General features: G+C 37.7%; 1 protein-coding gene across 1 annotated transcript in view; it reads left to right on the top strand.

The window, feature by feature from the left end:
* Nucleotides 1–24,065, top strand: part of R3hcc1l (R3H domain and coiled-coil containing 1 like) — an 82,803-nt gene that overhangs the window by 38,504 nt on the left and 20,234 nt on the right. Inside the window, exon 2 of the mRNA XM_040744288.1 lies at nucleotides 13,344–15,127. Within this exon, the coding sequence (XP_040600222.1) occupies nucleotides 13,358–15,127 (1,770 nt within the window). The 5' untranslated portion in view covers nucleotides 13,344–13,357. The remainder of the gene's footprint in view (nucleotides 1–13,343; nucleotides 15,128–24,065) is intronic.

Genomic DNA, 24,065 nt, shown 5'->3' with positions numbered 1-24,065 from the left:
TTTCCTCCTCCATTCTATGGATTGCCTCTTTAATGGTCTCCTTTGTAGTGCAGAAACTTGGATTTCTTATAATCCCACTTACCAATTCCTATAATTGTTTATTCCCTGTGCTTTTGGCATCCTTTGTCTTGAAGTATTGCCTAATAGTTAGTCTTGATCCATTTTTAATTCGTGTGTGTGTGTGTTAGGAGATAGAGATCTAGTTTTATCAAGAAAACAGTGACAACAAATGCTTTTGAGGATGTAGAAAAGAGGAACATTTAATACATTGTTGATGGGACCATAAACTTGTGTGGCCACAATGGAAATGAGAATAAAAGTTTCTCAAAAAACTAAAAATAAAATTACTGTGTAACCCACTTATACTGTTCTTGGGTGCATACCCAAAGGACACTAGAAATTCAGTTTTCCAGCACAATTTGTTGAATAGGCTTTTTTGCAGTGAGTATTTCTGGGATGGCTGTAGCTGTGTGCATTTACAAATGGGTCCTCTATTGTATTGGTCCACCCGTCTGTGTTTATGTCTGTACCATCTTGCTGTTTGTTACTATGGCTCTGTAATATAATTTGAGGTCAAATATTGTTATATCTCCAGCACTGCTATTTCTTTTTAGACTTGCTTTTGCTGTTTGGAGTCTTTTGTTCTTTCATATGAATTTTATGATTTTGTTTTAAGTTCTGTGAGGAATATCATTGGGATTATGATTGAAATTGCATTTGAATCTTGTGAATTGCTTTTGACAATATAGTAATTTTCATAATGTTAATTTTGCCATTCCTTGAACGTAGAAGTCTTTCCATCTTCTGGTGTCTTCTTTGGTTTCTTTTTTCAGTCTCTTAAAGTTTTCATTTTGGAGATCTTTTACCCCTTAGGTTAAGTTTATTTCCAATTTGTTTGTTTTTTTAAGTTATTGGGAGAGTTTTTTCTTAGATTTCTTTCTCAGCAAGTTCATTATTGGCATGTAGAAAAACTGATTTTTGTGTGTTGATTTTGTATCCTGTTGTTCTGCTGAAAGTATTTATCAATATCTAATAAGAGTTTGCTGGTGGAGTCTTTAGAGTCCTCCCTCCATTATGGGGTCCCTGAGATCGCTCAGCAGTTACAGTTGTTTGTTGCTAAGATGCTAACTTTAGTTCAGTTTTTCAGATATGGAAGGAGAGAACCAGGTTGTCCTTTGACCTTCGTCTTTGTGCCATTGGCATGAGTGTGCATATACACATACATATAATAAATATGTAAATAAATGTTTTAAAATTATTGTCATCTGCAAATATTAGTATCCCTTTTCTCCTACTGAGCAGTATATTAAATGAAAGAGATTGGGCGCACTTATCTTCTCCTGTGCTTTAGAGGAAATACTGTTTTTCCCCATTTAGTTTAGGTTTATCATGTATAGCTCTTATTTTGTTATTTCTAAATGTTTCTTAAACGTAATTTGCCCTCTTTTACAGAACTTGGAGCCACCTGTTTTGTTGTTGTTTTTAAGTGTTGCTAAATCCTCATTCCCTCTCCCTGAGGCCTCATTCTTCAGATAGTAGCCTTTAGTGACCAAGTATAAAATGTTTGAAGGCTGGTTTGATCATCAGATTACTGAGCACTGTATAAAAGCTTGATGTTGGCTGTTAATAACTGTGTAGTCACTCAGTTCTCCAAAGATGCAAACTGACTATCTCTGAAGAAATAGTGACTTTATTAATGTGGTTTTTAGACTTGATTGAATTCAAATGACAGAACTGATTTTTCTTTAATATTGAAATTTTGTTAAGCCAAGAATGAATTTTTGCAAGATTTTTACTTTGTTAGGTACAAATACTGAGATTTTAATTGTCATTTGGTGGGTAATTGAGCAATATAGAATATTGTATTCTTTTTAACATTTCTGTTTCTAGCAAAGATAAAATGAAGTAGGTATTGTTAGAACTTTTAATCTCACCATTGCTAACTTTATTTTGAGGATCTGAAGCCTATTATACCCTTTTTGGGGTTAACCATCTCAACCCTGTTTACATTCTGTGTGTCCCTTCCCCCTGGATGTTCTTAACCCATTTTCCAACCCTTTCCCATGACAAACTTACTCTCCAGCACCACTGAAGCAGTTCCATTGTTACCACCATATTTAATATGGCTGTTTATTCTTGTCTTTTCTGAAGTATTTTCTGTATCTCCAGAGATACTAGTGCTCCTCATTGCACGCTGTGCTCTCCTTTAATGGCAGTGCCGTCTACTCCTCCACTCTTGGGGTTAGTTCCTCATGGCTCATCCTCCATTGTATCTGCCACTCCTAAGTCTTGGTTTGGAGATTCGTGATGACTATTCACAAATGTTCACCATCAATTTTTCCATGTCCTTGGAGCTTTAGACTAGTTTTCGCATTATTTCTTTATCTGTACCAGGAAATCTGGTTAGACACTCAAATTTATGTTCACATCAGACTCGATTCTTTCTTAATATATGTAACTAATATCACAACAAATCATCCCAAACTTTCACATCCCCTACTCAACTCACCAAGTTTTGTTAGTCTCTTTTTCAAAGTCTGACATTTTCTGCTTCTTGTGGCTTCCTCCCTGTCTACCTATTGCATTCTCTAACAATGTAGTAGCAGATTTCCCTTTTGTACTCATGCATTGCTAGAAAAATCTGTAGCAAAAGCCAGTCAGATAGTATCCAGCTAAAGCCTTCCAGTAGTTTCTGAACGCATTGAAAGTAAAATCCAAAGCTCTGCCATAACCCTAACCCCACTTCTTTCGGCCCTTGGCTGTCTCACTATACTATCCCACATTTGTTGCTCTTAATTCTTGTGTGAGCCCTAGGACTTTTGCACTTGTTCCCCCTCATTCCTGGATCTTACACACACACACACACACACACACACACACACACACACACACACACACACACACAATTTGTGTGCCATATTGACTCATTTCAGTATGAGTTAAGGTGGTGACTATTCGGAGTGGTCTTCCTGCTTTATCACATAGTTTTCCCTTCTAAAATAGCCATACCCATCCCACCAGTCCATACCCACCCTTACTTGATTTTATTAGGTAGTATTTCTCACTTACACATTGGTGGTATATGTTTAGATGTTTATTTTCACCTCTGAAGTCTTTGCTTCTTGAGGTGGGGGGCTTGTATTCAGTACTATGTTTCTAGTGCCTAAGACTTAGTATACAATGAGCACTCAACAGATGTTTGTAGAATGAATAAGTGAGTGGGTCCCAAATCTCAGGTGTGGCATGGAGGAGAGTACCACTCATTGAAAGGTTTCTCTTGCCATGATTTGACATCTATTAGTTTAGTGTCAAGTAGATTGCATGACAATCTAGATTCAAAAGCAACAACAAAAAAATAGTCACTAGCCCTATATTGAAGAGGCAGATACCACAGCAACCATAAAACAATATGTTCATTACTTTAACAAAGGCACATGTAAAAACATATATTGGCAATTTATATACAGGGCCTTGGTCTGTCAAGGAGATTCAGTGATGACCTTATAAAAGAGGTGACTGGTTTTCAGCTAAGAGTTGAGGAATGAGGATAAATAAGCATCTGACTGAGGGAAAGTAATATATTTAAACCACGGAGGTGGTAGAAGATAATTGGGCTGCTTCTAGTACATCTAGTACTCCCAAAATTATAGCAAATGAAGCCTGAAGCTAGAAGTAACTAGAGCAGCAGATAGGAAGTGTTGGGGACTATGGGGTTAGATTATATAAGACTTTACATACTATGCAGGATAGTTTAAATTTCTGTGTAGTGAAGTCATTGAAGAGTCTGTTGACTATACCTGTAGTAATATCAAGGGCATTTACTTCTGCAGTTGTGTCCTGAATAGCTGAATAATACTATTAGTCAGACTATGAAACCGAGGATAAAAGAACAATGATTACTTATGGGGAGAACAGTGAAAACGTTTAAGTGCATAATAATCTTAGAGTTCAGAAACCTTCTGGTCTGTTGCTGTATTTCACATCTGACATCTCATTTTATAAGTATACTGACTTTACTTTTAAGATACCTTCAGTCCGTTCTTTACAGATGAGATACATACCACTGAACTGAAGAGCCTTGGCATCCTTAGTTTTGCCAGTTTGTAAGTTGACTAAAAAATAATAAAGAACTCTTGAAAGTATTGTAAAGCTGGATATTGCTTTCTTAATGTGCAAAGAAGTTTTTAAAAAGCTGATTTTAGGGGAAAAATGTTAAAGTGGTAAGCAGTGCTTCCAATGTGTTGTTGATCAATTTTATCTCAAGGGTGTGTTGTATAACTTGTCTAACTTTGGGATTTATGAAGTATGAGCAGATTTTTGCATTTTAAATCATTTTGAATTTACAGAATTAATTTGGTATATTATCATGTTGCCAAAGTAGTAGACAATACAAAGAGAAAAAACAGGCTACCTTTGCTTATGATTAGTAATATGGAAATATCTTGGGACAGTGCTATTTAATTAGAAGCATAACATGGCAGGAATATGAAACATGTAATGATCTTAAGTCTATCATCCACTTTTAAAATGATAAAAATAAACATGAAATTAATATTTATATAAGCTAGTATGTCCAAAGCAGTTGTCATCTCTACATATAATCAACATAAAATAATAATGAAACATTTTAAATTTGTGTATGTGCACATGCATGTCCCAAGTCTTTGAACCCCCAAAGGGTTGCATCTTAATTGAGACTGGCTCAGATGCCGTGTGGGCTTGTGTTGATCAGTACAGTCCTAGGTTATTCTCAAACCAGTGGAGATTGCTCAGCATTCTGCAACAATTGCTGCTATCTTTCCAACATCAAGTAATTTATGTGCTGTTTGTTTTATTGTACTGTCAAGTATATTAAAGCATTCCCTCTTTTCTCCATTCATCATTTTCTTACCTACAGTAGTTTTGTCCAGTAAAGATCTGCTTATGAATGTTCATTGCCTTTGGTTTCTCTTATGCCACCTTATTATACTATCTTGTTTTACTAAAAGTCTTTGAATTTCAAAGATTTTGTTTATAATTACAAAATACTGCAAGCTTGTTGTAACAAATTTAAATAATGTGGTGCATGTAATAAGTAGTCCTTTGATATCATTCTTTCCTCTTTCATTTCCTGCTCTTTCATATGTAACAGTATAGATAATTCTTTTTAGAAATATACATTTATGAAAAATTATTGCTAACTGAAAGAAGTGTACCTGGAAAATATTTTAAAAATATGGTCTATTAAAAGTGGATACATATAGAGTCTCCTGTAGCCCAGGCTGACTAGAAACTCACTATGTAATCTAAGGGTGACCTTCTACTGATCTCCCCCACTGTACCTGTCAAGTGCTGGTATTACAGGCTGAGGTACAATACCTGCTTTCTGCAATTCTGGGGATTGAAATCAGGACCTCATTTATGCTAAACAAATATTCTACCAACGGGCTATATCCCCAGCCCCTCATTACAATGATTATCTATTAATTTAAAAATTGTCATGAACAGTCTTTAGAAATGGAAAAATTTCTTACTATATCTCATTTAGTAGATTTTAGTTTATAATTAGATCTGTGCTGGTTCTCAAAATTAAAGAATGGGGTATGTAGGTGTATCTCACTGGTAGAGCACATGTTAGCATGCATGCGCAGGACCCTGGACTCCATCTTCAATATCAATATCAACCAAACAAAAAGAAAATAAAAGATATGTGATATATTCTTGGGACAGTCAAATATGTAATAGTGTGATAGCATCCTTTTTGTTGTCTTCTGTTGTTCTGGCATTTCTCAGATACAATAGATTAGTGCAGAACTCTTTATAAATTTTCTACTTTATAAACTCTTTTTGCCTGAGAAATTTTTATGTAGCTCTGGAATTTTTATGTAGCTTTGGCCATACATGTATTAGTTACTTTTTGTTGCTGTGTTCAAAAACCATGACCAAGAGGGACTTATGGAAGAAAGAGTTTATTGTGGTTCCCTAGGGAAAGCATTCATAATGGTGGGGGGAAGGCATGGCAGCAGGAGGCTGGCACAGGAAGCTGGGAGATCACATCTCAACTGGAAGCAGAGAGAACAAACTGGAAGTAGGGGGAGGCTAGAACCATCAAAGCCTACTCCAGTGATCTCTTTCCTGTGGCAAGGCTGCACTTCCTAAGGGTTCATAGCCTCAAACAGCAGTAACCAGGGACGAAGTGTTCAAATGGGAGAGCCTGTGTGGGGCATTTTTATTTTCACACAAAGAATTACGTCTTTGGGTTCAGAGAGATGACTCAGCAGGTAAAGGTGACTGCAACCAAGCTTGATGACTTGAGTTCAATCCCTGAGACCCTAGGGTAGAAGGAGAGAACCGACTCCTGCAAATTGTTCTCTGACCTCATACTTGGGCACTGTCCCAAGCAAGTGCTCATCATCACATATGAGTAAATAAATAAATGTAATTTTAAAGATTTTTGATATAGTTAAATCTTGGCTGAATATTTGATATTCTAGGAGATAGCACATCTACAGTGTTTTTCGGAATTCATTAATATTTTATCACTGTCAATTGTCTTAGTGTTCTTTAGCTGTGAACAGACACCATGATCAAGGCAACTCTTATGAAAGAAACAATTTAGTTGGGGCTTGTTTACAGTTCCAGAGGTTTAGTCCATTATAGTGGGGAACAGGACGACATACAGACAGACATGGTGTTGGAGAAGCAGCGAGAGTTCCACATGTGGATCCACAGGCAGCAGTAGAAGAGAGAGACACTGGGACTGGCTTGGGCTTTGAAAACACCAAAGCCCACCCCTGTGACACACTTCCTCAAAGAAGGCCGGGCTCCTAATCCTTTCAGATAGTGTCACACCTTGGTGCCAAAGCATTCAAACCTATAAGCCTATGGGAGCCGTTCTCATTCAGACATCAGTGCTGAAGATTGTCACTTCACATAAACAGAAGAAGTATGTTTCAGGTTTTCAGAAACTGTTGCAAATTCTGCTCTGCCTCCCAAGTCAAAATTTATGCAGTGATTTTTCTGTGACATCAGGTTAACTCAAACAGTAAATTTTAGAATAAAACACTCTAACACAGTACAAAGATACAGTAATTTGATGCATGCTGAAGAATGAGAATAGGAAAGTTAAATATTTTTCTTTCCTAAGCCGTTATTTCCATGGAAGCAGAAAACTTAGTAGTACAGTCAAAATATTGTCATTCATAACATGCAGTAGTATTGTATGGCATGCTGGTGTGTTTAGTGCAGATTGCGCGTGTAGTGTGTTCAGAACAAAGGCTGCAGTGAAATTTAGGATGCAACACAGGTGATTCTGCCCAAAACACCCTAAATTCATTTTGATTTTGAATGTTTTGATCATTGTGCAGTCAGTGATAGAGCACTTAGCTCTCCTGTTTATGGCTCTAGATTCCATTCCAATACCACTAAACATCTATTTGCTAAGAAGAGTCAGCTAGAGAGACTAAGTAGGACTTTGTCTACTCAAAGTTATTCCTGACAGTTGGGTGTTGGTGACACACGCCTTTAATCCCAGCACTCGGGAGGCAGAGGCAGGCAGATCTCTGTGAGTTTAAGGCCACCCTGATCTCCAGAGGGAGTTCCAGGACAGCCTCCAAAGCCACACAGAGAAACTCTGTCTTGAAAAACAAACAACAAAACTTATTCCTGACAGCTACAGATAAGGTCTACCAAATTTTCAAGGAGCACCAAACCCATCTGTAAGAAAAAAAAAAAAAAACCTATTTTATACAGTGACCTTCATAGCTTATAGACCAATCCCACTTGAGTACACAGAAAAGGCGAGCCAAGGGAGTGCTCTTATTTATTTTCCCACTGTTTTGCAGTACCACGTCTGTTATAAAATGAGTCCCATATGATGAGGGACTTCCTATCTACCTACTGAGTCTTATATTCAAGACAGTTGTATTAGCATTTTAATATGGTACAGTTGTAGACTGTTAGTGTACCCTTTCTGTAACTATACCACCTTGGGTTTTTTTTTTTATTATTTTGTAAAATACTTAAGAGGATGCCAGAGTTAGAACTCACTATGTATCCTATTTGAGACATTTCTTTATTCTAGAACATTTCATAATTTTTAACAAAGTTAATGAAACCTAGTCTTCAGAAAATGGACTTGAAATAAATCTGTTGTGAAAGTATTTCCAATTATGAATGTTTTTATCTCTTACCTTCATATCTTTATTTATTAACATATGAATTAATTGTGCCTTGCCTCATTTTCAAAGGACTTTGACATGTCTTTAAAAAGAAAAGGAGAGAAAGAAAAAGAGGTGGGGGAGGAGAGGGAAAGAAATAAAGAAAAAAGAAAGAAAGGAAGAGGAAAGAGAAGAAAGAGACTCTGATTTGCATTAAGCGTTGTATCTTAGTTCTGGGATTTTCCAGAAAGGAACAGAAAAAGGACACATGTTGTGTCTAGTGAAAGGACCATATAACTTTTGAAGACATGCCCTTTTTTTTCTCTTACAAATGGAGCATTAGATAAGATAATAATCTTCGATTTTGCAAAGTTAGAAAATGATTTCCTGTCTTGCCCAACCACAGCTGCTGTGATTTCAATATTGAACTTTTAGCTTAGGAAATCTTAGCGTGTGTTGTGAGCTAAGATACATAGTTTGTTTTGTTTTTCAGAGAACTGGTGTGGCCTGAGTGGTAAATATGGAGTGACTTATACTTGATGGAAAAAAATCGTCATTTTGCAGCTAGCCATCATAAAAATTGGATCATATCAAAACCATCAGATTTAGCTAAATGCTCTCAAATGGTTCAGGGGAATAATATCAGCCTGGAGGAGGGAAGGAAGTAGGAAAGAAAGAAGGACATATGTGATTGTAAATGATAAAGTACATGTGTAGGGGAATTAGGTAAAGGGTGTGTGAACACTTGTATTGTTTTTAACTTTTATAACTTTTTTATAACTTTTTATTTTTTTGGTTTTTCGAGACAGGGTTTCTCTGTGTAGCTTTGGAGCCTGTCCTGGCACTGGCTGTGTAGCCCAGGCTGGCCTTGAATTCACTGAGATCTGCTTGCCTCTGCCTCCTGAGTGCTGGGATTAAAGGTTTGTGTCACCAATGCCCGGCAACTTTTATAACTTACTTATAGGTTTTCATTTAAAACTTTTCTAGTTAAAAGTTGGTACAGATAGGCGTGGTGGCTCATTTGTGATTCCAGCACTTGAGAGGTTGAGGCAGGATTTTGAGTGAGCTCAAGGCCAACCTGAGATAAATATTAAGACCTCCCCATAAAAATATTGAGATAACATACATGGTTTAGTTATGATACATCTATATGAACAAACAAAGTAATAGAACTTCAGAGAGTTTGTTCTAAAAGCATAGTTAGCATGCCTATTATGTTATTTCTTTCAATATTAGATACTCTGAATGAACTTTTTTAGAATCTTGAGGCTAGTCAATTCATGGTTGTGTATTGAGTATTTAAAGGGCTAATACCCGGTTGTTGTTCAGATAACAGATACAGGGCAAGCAGTGTAGACCCGTTGTGAAAATGTTAAAACATGATTAGTTTGTGTTATTTATGTTCTTATGAAGATAGATCAGAGACGTACTTAAAGTTACTAACATTTTTTTTCTCAAGAGAACTTTAAAACAGTAGATGCAGTTGGAAAGGTACTGCAGTGTAGTCTCAGTGTACAATAGTTATAGAGAAAATAATTTGGCCAGAATTGTTTCAAAGATATACTTTAGTAATTGTTCTTTATCAAAAAGGAATCTGGCTTCTTACCCCTTTAGAAAATGTAATTTTGAACAGAATTGAAAATTGCTAGTGTTTTTGTGTGATGAATTAAGTTGCAAAATGTAGAATAACTAATTCTTTCCTTCAATTAAGCTAGTAAGAGCTCTTTCAAAATTAAGTAAGAACTCATATGCTAGCCGGGCGTTGGTGGTGCATGCCTTTAATCCCAGCACTCGGGAGGCAGAGGCAGGTGGATCTCTGTGAGTTCGAGGCCAGCCTGGTCTACAGAGTGAGTTCCAGGACAGCCTCCAAAGCCACAGAGAAACCTTGTCTCGAAAAACTAAACTAAACTAAAAAAAAAAAAAAAAAAAAAAAAAGAACTCATATGCTGTGAGTAAATACCTGGATGGGGAGTTTTGTGTATGCAAATGTGGACTTTTGTGGGGGCCGGAGGTTGACCTTAGGTGTCTTCCACAGTGGCTCTCCACTCTTCCACAGTGGCCCTCCACTTTGTTTTTTAGGCAAGGTCTCACTTTATCTAGAGCTTGTTGGTTGTGATGACTTGCTGAGATCCTTCTGTCTGCTTCCCTGGCCCTGAGGATGTAGGCACAAGCCCACCAGGCATAGCCTTCTTCCCTCCCTTTCATGAGTGCTTGTGGTTGAACATGGGTCCTATGTTTGTATGGCAAGTAGTACTTCACTGTCTGATCTATCTCCCCAGGTCCCATAATTCAAGCACATAGGCTTACTATTATCCATGTTGAATTTTTAAAACATAACAACTGCTTATGATCCATGCTCTGGAAGTTATAGTGTATCATATATCTCTATAGTTGAAGACCAGTATATGTCTTTACAATTTTTCCCAAATTTGTGTTCAATGATGCCATATTGGTAGCTTGAAATTATCCACAGTAAGATAACTGTGTAGAGATTGACAGATGCCATAAATCAGGACTTGATTACTTATTGACTGTCTAGACTTACAACGATGAAAATACTACTAATGTAAATGTGTCATGTCTTTAGCTTCTATATTGTGAATAGCTTAAAAAATGAAGATACACTCTTCCATTATTCTGACTAGTTATGCACTTGAGCAAAGGAGTCACTTACTGTAGATATCATTGGTATAAACAGCCAGCCCTATGAAATACACTGTGAGCTTGTTGGTAATTTACCAACACATTGCTTGTTATGACCCAATTGAGTTTAGCATTTAGGCAGGAAATAGATGGTATAAGTTTATTATATTGCTATTCTGACTTAAGAAATATCATTATTATGATATATGATCATTAAGGAAAAGGGATTGTTTTAGAAACCATTCACTGTAACATACATTTGTAAAAGTACATATTTTGGGAACTCTTAATAGTTACAGATTAGAGGTAGTAATATGATTTAGAGTTTGGAAGATGCTTAAAATTAGACCACCTTTGTTATAAATAGAAATGCTTTCTCTAGTGTATGCCAGTCATTTAGATGTACTTGGCCACAAGTACCTTCACCCACTGAGCCATTTGCATTGGAAAAATCTAGAAGTACAGGGTTTTGTTTTGCTTTGCTTTTTCTTACATTGAGTTAAAACTGTTGCTTTTAAATTCTGCCAGTTGATTCTGAGAAACATAGACACATAGAAATGTGAAAGAATAATGTCCCTTATGTAGAGTGGCTGGTCTGCAGTGGTCACGTTAGCTGTGATGCTTCATTTAAACCCTTTTGGGCAAGAAGCATTCCTCGTTTAGTTCTCCTAATTATGCATAGTATGGCTTTTCCCCTCCATGCTAAGAGTTTGTTGCTTTTTAAAACTTCTTCATCACATTTTGGCTTTTCTTGACCTTGTGGCTGAAATAGAAGCCTTCAGATGCTACAGAAGTTAATCTTCTGTTAGATTTTGTTTTAATCTCAAATGGATCATTGTGTTTATTGTCTCTTGCCTTCATGTTGCTTTTAGTATTTCACTTCAGATTCTTGAAATGATGCTGAATTACTATTTCACCATTTTTTTTATTATTCTCATCAGTTTTGTGTCAGTTGGATATTTCGTATTTTTTGTTTATTGTATGTATCTGATTGCCATATAAAATGTGAAATTCGAAAGGACTGTGGGGATGAAAATCCATACTCTTCCATACCCTCTCCTTGTAAATTCGCTTCTATTCATTATCATTACTTCTGTTATTTAATCAGTTGAAATGAATTACAAGTTATCTCAGCTAATCCGCATCTGCCCATTTCTGCCCAGAAGTTTGCCAAGGTATATGCTGATAGGCGCTTTACTAATTGGAATTGACACACTGTTAATTGTATCCCTTCAAGTGGGATGCATATACCTTAGAGTTTCTTTGAAATTTGACTCACTATTAAAATCATAGGCCAGCAAAATGGCTCAGTGGGTGAAGGTACTTGTGGCCAAGACTGACAGCCTGAGTTCAGTCCCCAGAATCTACATCATGGAAGGAAAGAACCAACTTTGACCTCCATGTGTACTCTGTGGTGTTCATGTATGTTACACACAGGTATACGTATAAATAAATTAATACATTTAAAAAAATATATTCTTCGACATTCAGAATAATAGAAAATCTGTGAACAGTGTTGGGCCAGATATTAAGAGTTCTAAATAGCAAAGAGACTTCAGGTAGGTGGCTCATCATGTAATGGTTCTAGCTGCCAAGCTTGACACTCAGTTCAAGTTCCGCATGCATGCATGCATGCACATGTGCTCTCACACTGCACGCATGCACGCACGCGCACACACACACAATTAACTAAGTACTAATAAATATTATAGTAGAAGAGGAGATGCTAAATATATTGAGGCTTCATTAGGGAGACTGGAACATGAGAATCTTGAATTCAAGGTCAGCCTTGGGTATATACCAAGTTCCAGGTCAGCCTAGGATACATACTGAGACTCAAAAGCAACCCTGAAATAAAAACATCACTGGAGATACTTGATCATGGTAGTTTTTAGGCTTAAAAAGAAAACATAAACAAACCCTGTGGTGAAAGAGTCATCAGTGAAGACTATTCTGAATCAGGTGACTTCTTAGGAATCTAAGAGAGAGTGAACAGGAGTGACAGGTTTTCCCTCATTTTTCATATCTTTCCTCTAAAATAATATGCTGTAAAATATTAGAGAGTATATATGGATTTGTTATATGTACCCCTTTCTTTCTTAAGACTTTCATACTTCACAGCACTAGTTTGAAAATTAAAAGAATAATCCAGTGTGCCTTGCATGGTTCCTTGTATTTAGTAATGACAGAAAAATATTTTATCTTTCCCAAATTTCTGGTTGATTCTTTGAAAACCATGGTGGAGGTTGTCAGGGATTGCTAGTGTGAATTTGCTCATCATAGTTTTCCTGTTCTCCAGCCTCCTTCTTCCTGCTTGGATCTATGTTATCATCACTGCTGGAAGCAGAGACAGCTCAGATTAGGTCGCTTACATGAATCATATCATAGGCTGGGTTTCCTTTATCTGAAATGCTTTGCAGTCCAAGTGTCCCAGATTTCAGAGGGTTGTGGGTTTTTTGTAGACCTAGATTTGTAGGCCCTCTACCCATTCTTTAATTTTTTTTGGTTCAATACATTATAATTAGTTTTTTAATTATTATTACATCTTTCATTTTCTTTCAGACTGAAGTGGTGCCATGCAGCAAGAAGCAGAGAGATGCAGAGCTCGAACCAAGAGGCCTGACATGGCACTTTATGTACCTAAAGCTCGAAGGGGTCCAGCAGGTGACAAAGAAGAAAGCTATAGGCCTCCTCCTGCCTTTGTGCTGAAACCAAAAGACGGTTGTCTTCCACAGAAGATCTCTGGAAAGAGACCTGAGTCTCACAGACTAAGTGACCACTCTGATAGAAAGGAGTGTGACTCTAGGGAAGGCAAGAGAGCTTCATCAAAATTAAGGAAAGACAGGTGCCTCCAGAAAAAGAATGAAGATAAGGTTTGTACTAAGAGAGTAACTGAAGAATCCAAAGAAGCCTCATCCCAAGAGCATCAACACAGAGCCCCCAGTGCTGGAATTATATCTAGTATACCTCTTCAAAGACTTCTTAAAACAAAGGAAACTGAGTGTTTGGAAGTTCCAACTGCAGGAGTGACGGGACATCAGGAGGTGCTTCCGTTGAAGTCTTACTCAGAAGTCAGTGATGCTCAGGTTCTAAACAGACCATTCCAGAACATAGGCCTTTGTGATTTCACTGGAGAAACTTGTGTAAATAGAAATTTGGAAAGCAGAATTGAAACTGAAGCCAAAGTAATGGAGTTGGTCTCCCAGTTTCCTCAAGTTGTTACCGCTCCATTGAAACCAGGGGATATGGCTATGCCAGTAACGCTAAGTTCTGATTCTGAAACTGCACTGTGTAGTGTCGAAACATCAGATGGCGTGTCAAAGCACAGTCCTGGGAGCATCTCTGCAGTTTCTTTTCCTGGAGGTCCAAATGATGATGCTGATCCAACTTTTATAGACTTTGAAGCTGAGAGTGAGGATACAGTCAATACCCCAGAGTCTGCCTTGGGTCAGAAAGGTGTAGATTCCATTCCTGAGACTATGGGTAACATTTCTCTTAAAATGGCTATAGTCAGCAAGTTAGAGAGCACAAATGGCATTATTGATCCAACAGTGACTAGAGAATGTGAGAGTGACAGCTCTGCTGATGAGTTGTGTGTAAAGTATGAACTTTCTGATACAACTGTCCTCGCTCATGAAATAGACACAGATAATGGATTTAAGAACGTACGTGACACTACCAGCAAGGCATGTATGGAGGACATGGCAGGTGCAGTTTGTGATCATGAAACTGCAGGCAGGCCTTGTATAGTTGCAGTTAAAGAATCTGATGAGAGTAGTAGCAATACAAGTAATTTCTCAGATTATATAGAAATGAGTGCAGATGTAGCCCTTCTCAATGCAGCTAAAAGTGAGACCGACTCTGAAAATGTTGGCAGCCTAACTGCTTGCCCAGATATTTATGCTGAGAGTATTGCTTCCAGTTTTACAGAGTCAACAGGAAAGTTGATAGAGAGTGTGTCAGGGTGTGCTTCTTCTTTCCTCATAAAGAAGATTGCTGACAGTAATTGTACCACTTGTTTGGACTCTGAACTGAGTGTGTCTAATGGGACAGAAGTCCTTTTGGAGAGCGCCTTGGGCAGTGATCTGAATAGTACTGAGGAGATAACAGAGGCGTTGCACGAACTAAGAACTGCTGCTGAAGAGTTTAAAACAAAGGAGGAAGATGACTCAGAGAATGCAGTGTGTGGCCTATCATTTTCTGACAGAGATTCATCTGTGGAAACATCCATAGAGCTAAAAACAACAGGCACGTCTCATGTGGAAGGAAGTATTGCTGAGGAGGAAAGCTGGGAATCTATGTTTAATGATGATGGGGACTGTGTAGATCCACGTCTTCTCCAAGAGGTACGCTCAGTTTAAATTACTTGATATTTAGACAGTTTATTTAGACAGGAAATCTAGGATTTGAAGTACTTCGGATAGACATTGTATCCATTCATTTTTCTCACATTCAATTTAAGTTCTTGCAATAATTTGATAGGATTATACATTGAGAAAATATCTGATAGATATGAAAAACTTAAAACATACATAATCTTGCTATATCTATAATTGCTGAGTTCTAAGGGATGTTATGCTGAGTAGATTACATAAGAATTTAATGAATTCTGACTGCTCATGGAGGAAATACATAGAGGAAACTTCCAAAATATTTTTCTGTGTTGACAACATGTATTTTTGCATGTGCCATTGGAGGGGAGGAAATAATCTAGAACTTACTCATTTTTATTTTTTAGTGAATGTTGGAATGTTGAAAATTGTAGGAGGATATATAGAATGAAAGAATATGGCTGTTTTTCTATAGAGTTGATACTGAGTTGAATTGAATAATTGACTATTGAGTACATATAATGGTCTGTAAGTGAATAATGGTATGCTGAGGAATTAGAGTTCATAAATACAAAATGTGTGACTGGAAGGCGTTTTATAAATTCTTGTGATCCACATTTTCATATTTTAACATTTATTCTGTCTGCCATTAAAATTCTTAAGTAGAGAACTGTTTTCTCTCTCTTTGTGGGTTCACATGGCCTTGGTCTGGAAGAGGAGTGTTATGTCTGTGAGACCCCTGGTAGTCATCCTTTTGGACAAACATCAGGGATTCAGTCCTGTTCTGTCACTGGCAGTTGAAGGTGTCACTTATATTCATTCCTTCTAAGACACCATGTCTTCACCTGAAAGGTTTGGTTTGAGCCACTGAAGAGCCTTTTCATGCTAAATGATGAGTTTGTTTCTAAGAATTAAATCAGGTGTATAGGAAAGTACCACACAACTGTGAGAGAGACTCCAAGACTGAAGAGGACAGCACATTGGACAGAACTGACTCCCACTGTCAAGCAGTCCTCCCTTATTCTTGGGTGTTTATTCTGGGTTTCATTATTGCTGTACTGAGTACTTCTGGATACCAAGTCAGGAGACATCTTAAAGAAACAGTTTTGGGTTGGAGAGATGGCTCAGCCATTAAAGGTAGACTCACAACCAAAAATAAAAGAAACAGTCCTTAGAATGAAATACAGAAGGGAGAGTAGTTATGGGTGAACCTTCATGAACCTTTGAATATACATCAGAATTGCATACATATGGTGCATTTCTTCATAGCCTTCCTTCATCAGATTCACAAAGGCAGTAAGTGGTTCCTAGAATATGATAATTGGACCGACAGGATAAGTATTGTTTGGGAACTTCTAAGAATTGCATACTCTTTAGTCCAACAATGTATCTATTAACTTTTTCAAGTGATTCTAAAACAAGTAAACAGTATTTGCCTTAAATGTCTGTCAGAATGTGACTGGCGAACTGTTGTTAGTGGTAGTTATAAATTCACTATCTAGCAGGAGTTTGAAACCCATCTCAGGTTAGGAAATACTAATGAGGGAGTTAGATGAATGGAGACAGCTTTGTAAGGTTCAGATCATTGAGACAGGATCTTAGTTTGAGAAAGGAAACTGTTACAGAAGTTGACAAAAGGCTGACTTGAAACCAAGAGAGAAAGAGTAACTTCTTGCAGAAGGCAGCTGTGCACACACACATGGCAGTGCTTCATAGCTACCTACTGAAGAGTGGAAATGACCTGTTAGAATTGAGGTGCTGTCTTTTTTAGTTTGGCCTCTACAGACTTTGAAAACATTGTTGTATATAGGAACTTGTCTTTGGGGGGCTTCAGTTGGATCCAGCTGACTTGCCTGGTTCATACCAGAGAGGGAGAATGTAGATTGAGAAATTAAAGATACTAAGGAAAAGACAGACACAGAATTGAGTCAGGAGGGCAATCCAGTGAATATTGAACACCCTGAGTTTATTCTTCAACATTCTAATATACACAACCAAAAAGGGGAAAAAGGCAAAAGACTTCTTTACCATCATACAAGGAGCAAACAGACTTGCTTCCTTAATTCTCCAAACATTCAGTAACCACACCTTAGACTAAATCTCTTGTTATCTGGCCTTGAAGGTTAAGAATAACCACACCTTAGAACCAAGTCTCTTGTTATTTAGGTAAGACATCCACACCTCACACCAAACATCCTTCAGTAGCCATGCCTTAGACTTTTAGGTCTTAAGACTAACCTTGGCAGAGTAAGGATAGTTTTGTACTTTCTGACCTTAAGTCTAGACGAAGGGGAGCCATTTTTATGGGCCCTGACAGTTGTGAGGACTCAGATTCTTAGGGATTTCGGTTTCATTTGTGTTTTTAAGAGGGGATTCATGCATGCATCCTGGTCTTTGACATGTAGGCACAGAAGAATTTAGGCAACAGTCAAGTGTTTTGAGAAGCATGGTAACTGAGAGGATGCTGGGATGCCAAGAAAATGGAGTATGTAGGGATTTACGTTGGAGAAGAGTGGAGCCAAGTTAAGAAATGAGGGTGAACATAGAAGGAATCTGATGGGCTCTGGTTGCAGTAAACCCAACTCTCTGCTGGTTTTTGAAGGATGCCACAAATTTAATAATATAATAGCCCTTTGGTGACTTTTACTCTTAGTTTATTATTTATATTATTCAAACATACTTAATTAAATGCAGAGCTAGAGTGCTTATCTACCTTGAAAGTTTTCCAACAGAAGGCTTTGGCTTTTTTCCCAGTTGGCTTATTTATTTGTTGATAAAGGCTAGACAGAGCATATCTAATGCTTCTAATAGGCAGGAAGATATGCTGTACAGTAGGGTATGGCAACCATTGATAAGTTATATTTGAACCTCAAAAATTGGTCAAAAGAAAATAGGACATAGTTCAGTCATGAGTGAGCTTCTGAAATCCTTGATGCATTGCCAAAGATCACATTTCATCTTCAATTTTCATTTAATTAATTAATTAATTATTTTTTCAAGATAGAGTTTCTCTGTGTAGCCCTAACTGCCCTGGAACTTGCTCTGTAGACTAGACTGGCCTCGAAATCAGAGACCAGCTTGCCTTTGCCTCCTGAGTGCTGGGAATAAAGATGTGTGCCACCTTAAATGGCCTTACTACTGCATTTCATCTTCTAAAGCCAGGATATGAGATGCCCAGAAATTTAAACCGGTAACCAATAAAGGAGAGAATGTTGGCATGACCTCTTTTATCTCTTTAGTAATTAACTATTTCCCAGGGAAAACAATAACAAAACTTCAATAGCCCCTGCTGCCTGCTATTATGGCCAGCAAACTTACGGGTAGAAGAACACCTGAGGTACCTACAGTGTAGTACTAATGACGGTGACGGATATTAGTATTAGTCACCTTCATTGACCATATCTGGTCTTTGAGTTTTTGCATAGAAATAGACAGTCTTCTATTTTAGTCTTTTTGTTACAGAAAGCCACTAAATAGTTAGCCTCTTAGAGCATGTATGAAATACAGAGGGAGGAAAGCCCTTTGTAGTGCAGCTTTCAGAGACCACTGTTGTAAGTGGTTGGTATTTTGTTCTCATCACTTTGCAGTTAAACAGTAAACACTGACCACCTGGAGTTTTGACACTGTCTTAGTTAGGGTTCTATTGTTGTGAAGAGACACATGACCACGGTAGCTCTTATAAAGAAAGACACTGAATTGAGGTGGTAGCATACCATTCAGAGGTTCAGTCTGTCATCACCATGGCAGGGAGCATGACAGCATGCAGGCAGACGGTATGACATGGTGCTGGCTGGGTCCTGATCAGAAGGTTAATAGGAAGTAAACTAAAATATTAGGAGGTATCTTGAGCATATATGAGACCTCAAAGCCCTCCACAGTGACATACTTACTCCAGCAAGACCACACCTACTCCAACAAAGCCACACCTCCTAATAGTGCCACTCCCTTTGGGGGCCATTTTCTTTCAAACCACCACAGGCACTTATAAATTGCAAATAGCAAGATAATACTTTTACTATTATGTTAAATGCATTTTGCTATCTGCTTATATTTTATAGAGAAAATATGTAATTATTTGATCATCTAGCCACATAGCAATCTGAAGGGTAATTAATTTAAATTAGTGGCTAAAACCGCAATGCAAGAGATATACTGATATTATTTGATTGTCTGATGAATGACACACACTCTAGACAGACTATATCTCCCAGGCTGAACTGGTTAATAACAGTTTCATGTTGGTGAGGCCATGAAGTTAAGAAAAAGACTGTAGTTCTTTCTTCCACATTGTTCTGAGTAACTTCATTCTCATGTTTCTTTTAATGTATACATTATTTTTATATAATTTTAGCTTTACAGAAAAAAATGACTAAAGCATATACTTCTCATGATCTTTTTATTACTGTTTCTGTTTTCACAGTGTTTTTTATTAGTTCCAGCTCATCTTAACAGATTTTATAATTTGTGTTTTTATAAAACCTTGTGAACTGATAGGTTATTGACTTCCTCGGTGGGAATTTGTAGAGACATCTTCCAGTTGTTAGGTATTCTACCATGATCACATGGGTCATCCAGAGGTGCACATGATTGAATTATCTGCCTCGTTCAGTCTGTTAGTATATAGGATCTAGTGACCCCCGGGGTCACGCAAAAAGGGGGGGACATTGAATAGATCCCTTTGCATTGTTGTTGTTATTTTAAGCCAGGTAATTCCTAAAATTAAAAGATTCCCTTCTGAGTGCTGTTAGATTTGTTGAGCAATGTATTTTTCTGAGTGACGTACAAGCCATTAACACTTCAATTCTGATCTGTTTCAAAACTGAAGAAAACAAAACAGTACTGACTCTGTACTGTCAGCCTGAAGGAGACTTTTCTTTGCAACACTAGTTCCTGGTTCTGTGATTGAGTGTGCTTATGTTCAACACACTCTGTATGATGTCCGAGTGTTTGCCGCGGGGCAGATGGAAATGCAATAGTGACCAGACTTATAATGTTTACTCCATTCGGTTCATTATATGTTCAAGGACACTGGCAAGGGGAAGGAAAGGTAGGGTTTGGTAAAGAATCTACTTCTTTGCCCTTGTCAGAAATAAACAATTAAAGATACAACTGTGTTGAAAGGTTGGTTAAAGACAAAGCATACTTACAGGAAAATTCAATCTTGTATATGCTTGGATTTTAATTAATGTTATAATTTGTACTGGTGAGTTACTCTCTTGCTAGGTGTAAGAAAGGAGTGACCAGCTATAGACATGACTGCAGAAATGATATTGGTTACTCTAACTATATGCAAATCAAGAATTTGTTTTGTTGTAGAAACTTTGAATTATGGGAAGATGGAGATTTGCATGAGGCCTAGAATTAAGACAAAGAGAATGTGAGTGTTTCTCGGCCATCTTATACAGATCTGTGTATAGATTGGCCAAAGGCTGAGATGATTACGGAAAAAGCAAAAAGATGCCAGGCATACTGGATACCAGATAAAGCACCGAGGCTAAGTAGCTAATCCTTCATGCTACTATACTGCTTGCCTGGATTAAGATTAGGTTTCTTCTTAGAGCAGTGGGTCTGAGTCTTCTGTCAAAAGTCAGAAATATACATCTCTTGCCTGTTGCTGAGAGGAATAGAAACAAGGTAAGTTGTGGTAGTAGACCAGCTGTGTTCATGATGCAGGACTCTGGGTAACTCAAAGTAGCATAAGGAAAAAATTGTTTGGGGTTCTAGAGAAATTCAGAAGCAAAATGACAATGAATGTCAATTTTGTTAGCTTCGTATGTTTTCTTAAGTTTCATGGACAACTGTCGTCATTGAGTATCCTAGCAATACTTGAGGACTAATTTGAAAAGGTTGAAACCTGTTAGCATTCTTCCTTTGACTTATTTTTTTCTATTCCATTCAACTAGTTACTCTTACCATTACTTTATCAGTGGCGTCTCCTCATCTGGTCTTGCATGCATATGGGGAAGAGGAGAAACCTCCCATGTTACAAGATTTCCTGCCTAGTTCCACAGCTGCCTTGCCCCAAATGAACTCACAGACACTGTATTAATTATGAAACTTGGCCGGTGTCTTGGGCTTCTTATTGGCTAGCTCTGTCTTAATTATTAACCCATAACTACTAATCTATGTATTTCTACATGGTCTTATCTTACCAGAGAATGCTTAACTCGAGTCCTCTCTTCCTGGGCTCACGGGACGACTCCTCTCTCCCTACACTTCCCAGAATTCTCCTCCTTTGGTAGCCCACCTATCCTTCCTGCCTGGCCATTAGCCACACAATGCTTTATTCATTAACCAATAAGAGAAACAGATGTACAGAAAGGCAACCCCCATCACTCCTAGTTTTCCTCTTAACTGTAAATACAACCCACTATGTGTTTTGACTGTAAGTATATTTATATAACAGCTTTCCAAGAATGCCAAAGTTAGCCTGTCATGTTCACTTGTCTGTGCTGTCTGAAGAGGAAGCAGGTCTTGGCTCATGACAGTTGGGATGTTCACTTGGTTCCTTCTTGTATTTTCATGTGCTAAGTGATTCATGTGCTAAATTCATGGGTAGGAACTAGAGCTTCCATTTGTTCTCTGGCAGAGTCAATAAATGATCATCCCAACAATTAGTGGCCTAGTGGCTGATTTGGGGGTCAGAATAGGATTAGAGAAAGAGAGGTCTAGTCATGGTATAAGATGTTGTATAGTGAATACTATGAAAGGACAGTTGAAGTTAGTACTGCTAGATACACAGAGGACAATACAAGTGACCCGTGGGGTGTTTAGGGAGTATTTAAAGTATTGGCAGTATTTGAATAGGTCTATGGAGAACGTAATTTTGAGATATGCAAAGGGCAGATACAAAGTCATATCTAAATCAGTTCTCAGAATAGGAAGAGAGCATGTTCTTTTGTTGGGGGTGTGGCATATCTATTTGGTGACATGAGGCAAGAACAAGTAGTATTGTGTGTGTGTGGGTGTGTGTGTGTGTGTAGAGAGAGAGACAGAGAGAGAGCATGAATATAGTATACTGCTGCTATAATATGGCTAGAAACTCAGTGGCTTACAACAACACAAATTAATATTACAGAGATCAGAAGTCCCAAGATGGAGCACCCCTAGACCAGATGGGGTATTGACAAAGCTGTGATCTTTTATGGAAGCTGAAAGGGAGATGATTTATTTTATTTTTAAAAACCCCTTTCAGTTACCAGAGGCTGCCTTGCATTCCCTGGCTTATATATAGCCCCATTTGTATTGCAAAGCTAGTAGTGGTCATTCACGTCTACTTGCTGATTCTTTCCTCTGAAGTCTTCAGCTTTTAAAGATGCTTATTTTTGCACTGAGCCCACCAAGATAATCTTACTACTTTAAGGTCAGCTGATTCACACATGCTGTGTGGTGTTTTTATGGGTTTCAGGAATCAGAGTGTGGCCATCTTTAAGAGGCTGTTATTCTGCTATGTAAGACTACTAGACTATTATTAGAATATAGGAGCAGCTGGGTTTTTTTTTCAACTTTGCCATTGATAATTTCCTTCTTCCCACCCACAACGGCTCTATCCATGAATCCTTAATACAAAAGAGTGATACACTGAACAGTGACACGACATTGCTTCTGGTTCTATTTACTGTAAGGCCGCTTTACAATGTTATTGGATAGAAAGCTAGATTAGCAGCCAGGTGACTGGAATTATGATTCAGACTTTGTCAGTAATCTGATTTGTAACCATAGGGATATCCTTTTAGTCTCTTTGTGACATAATTCTCTGCACAAAGAATTCAGGAGAATAATAGCAGTCCATCTGACAGAGATGTAGATAACTCCCAAAATAATGTAGCATGTTTTAATTTTTTATCTATAGAGAATAAATCAACTCTTTGTATTCTTTTTGTACTTTAAACAATGAAGAATTAAAGAGCCTGTGAATTTTTTTAACTTCCCACAGTTCTTTTATTTTTAAAAAATCTTCTGTGAATAGTTTTGGTTGATTATATAACAGTAAGTTACGCTATATTTTGTAGACTTGGCCAGATTACTAGGACAGTAAAAATCTTCAGACCCATACTTTAAGAAGTTGACTAGTTTGTGGAAGCAAGTTGAATAATGAAGGAATATTCTGGTTTCACATATGCTTTCTAAGCAGCAAGACAAAAAGATATTCAAATGTTTGTGCTTGGTAACACACCAGGTAAAAGCACTTGCCGTGTAAGTATGGCAACCTAACCTGAGTTTGATCCACAAAATACATGTAAAGGTCAAAGGAGAGAAGAGATTCCACAGAGTTTTCCTTGGATTTCTTCCGCTTGTGGACTGTGGCACCTATACACACATCACATGCACACATTATACTCATTTTTAAAATCATTTGCCCAGAGTCATCTGTAAACTTTGTTCTGCTGTACATGCACTAAAATGAATCAGATTATAAATCTCTCATCTTTTTTTTTGATCAAATATTTTTTTTTTTTTTTTTTGGTTTTTCGAGACAGGGTTTCTCTGTGGCTTTGGAGGCTGTCCTAGAACTTGCTTGGTAGTCCAGGCTGGTCTCGAACTCACAGAGATCCGCCTGCCTCTGCCTCCCAAGTGCTGGGATTAAAGGCGTGCTCCACCAACGCCTGGCGATCAAATATTTCTTAACCATAAAATGTGAGTCTTACAATATAAATATTTCACATTGACTTTAGGTAATATTGCACCAGAACCTGTCTACAATAGAAATATGTGTCACGTGTGTAACTTTGAATTTCCATCTCTCCATACCTTCCTGAGACAGTCTCATTGTATAGTCCTGGTGGATCCTGGAATCACTATGAAGACCAGTCTGGCCGCAAACTCACAGAGATCCACCTGCTCCTAGAGTTTGGTGATGAAAGGGATGTGCCACCATACCTGGCAATAAGTTTGAATTTTCTATTAGTTATATTAGAAAAAAAATAAGAACAAGCAGGTATAATTTATGTCT

Source organism: Mesocricetus auratus, unplaced genomic scaffold (assembly GCF_017639785.1).
Source record: "Mesocricetus auratus isolate SY011 unplaced genomic scaffold, BCM_Maur_2.0 Super-Scaffold_4256, whole genome shotgun sequence".
Taxonomy (NCBI): Eukaryota; Metazoa; Chordata; class Mammalia; order Rodentia; family Cricetidae; genus Mesocricetus; species Mesocricetus auratus.
Note: the sequence above shows the minus strand (reverse complement) of the source record. Positions and strands in the feature narration are given on the sequence as shown.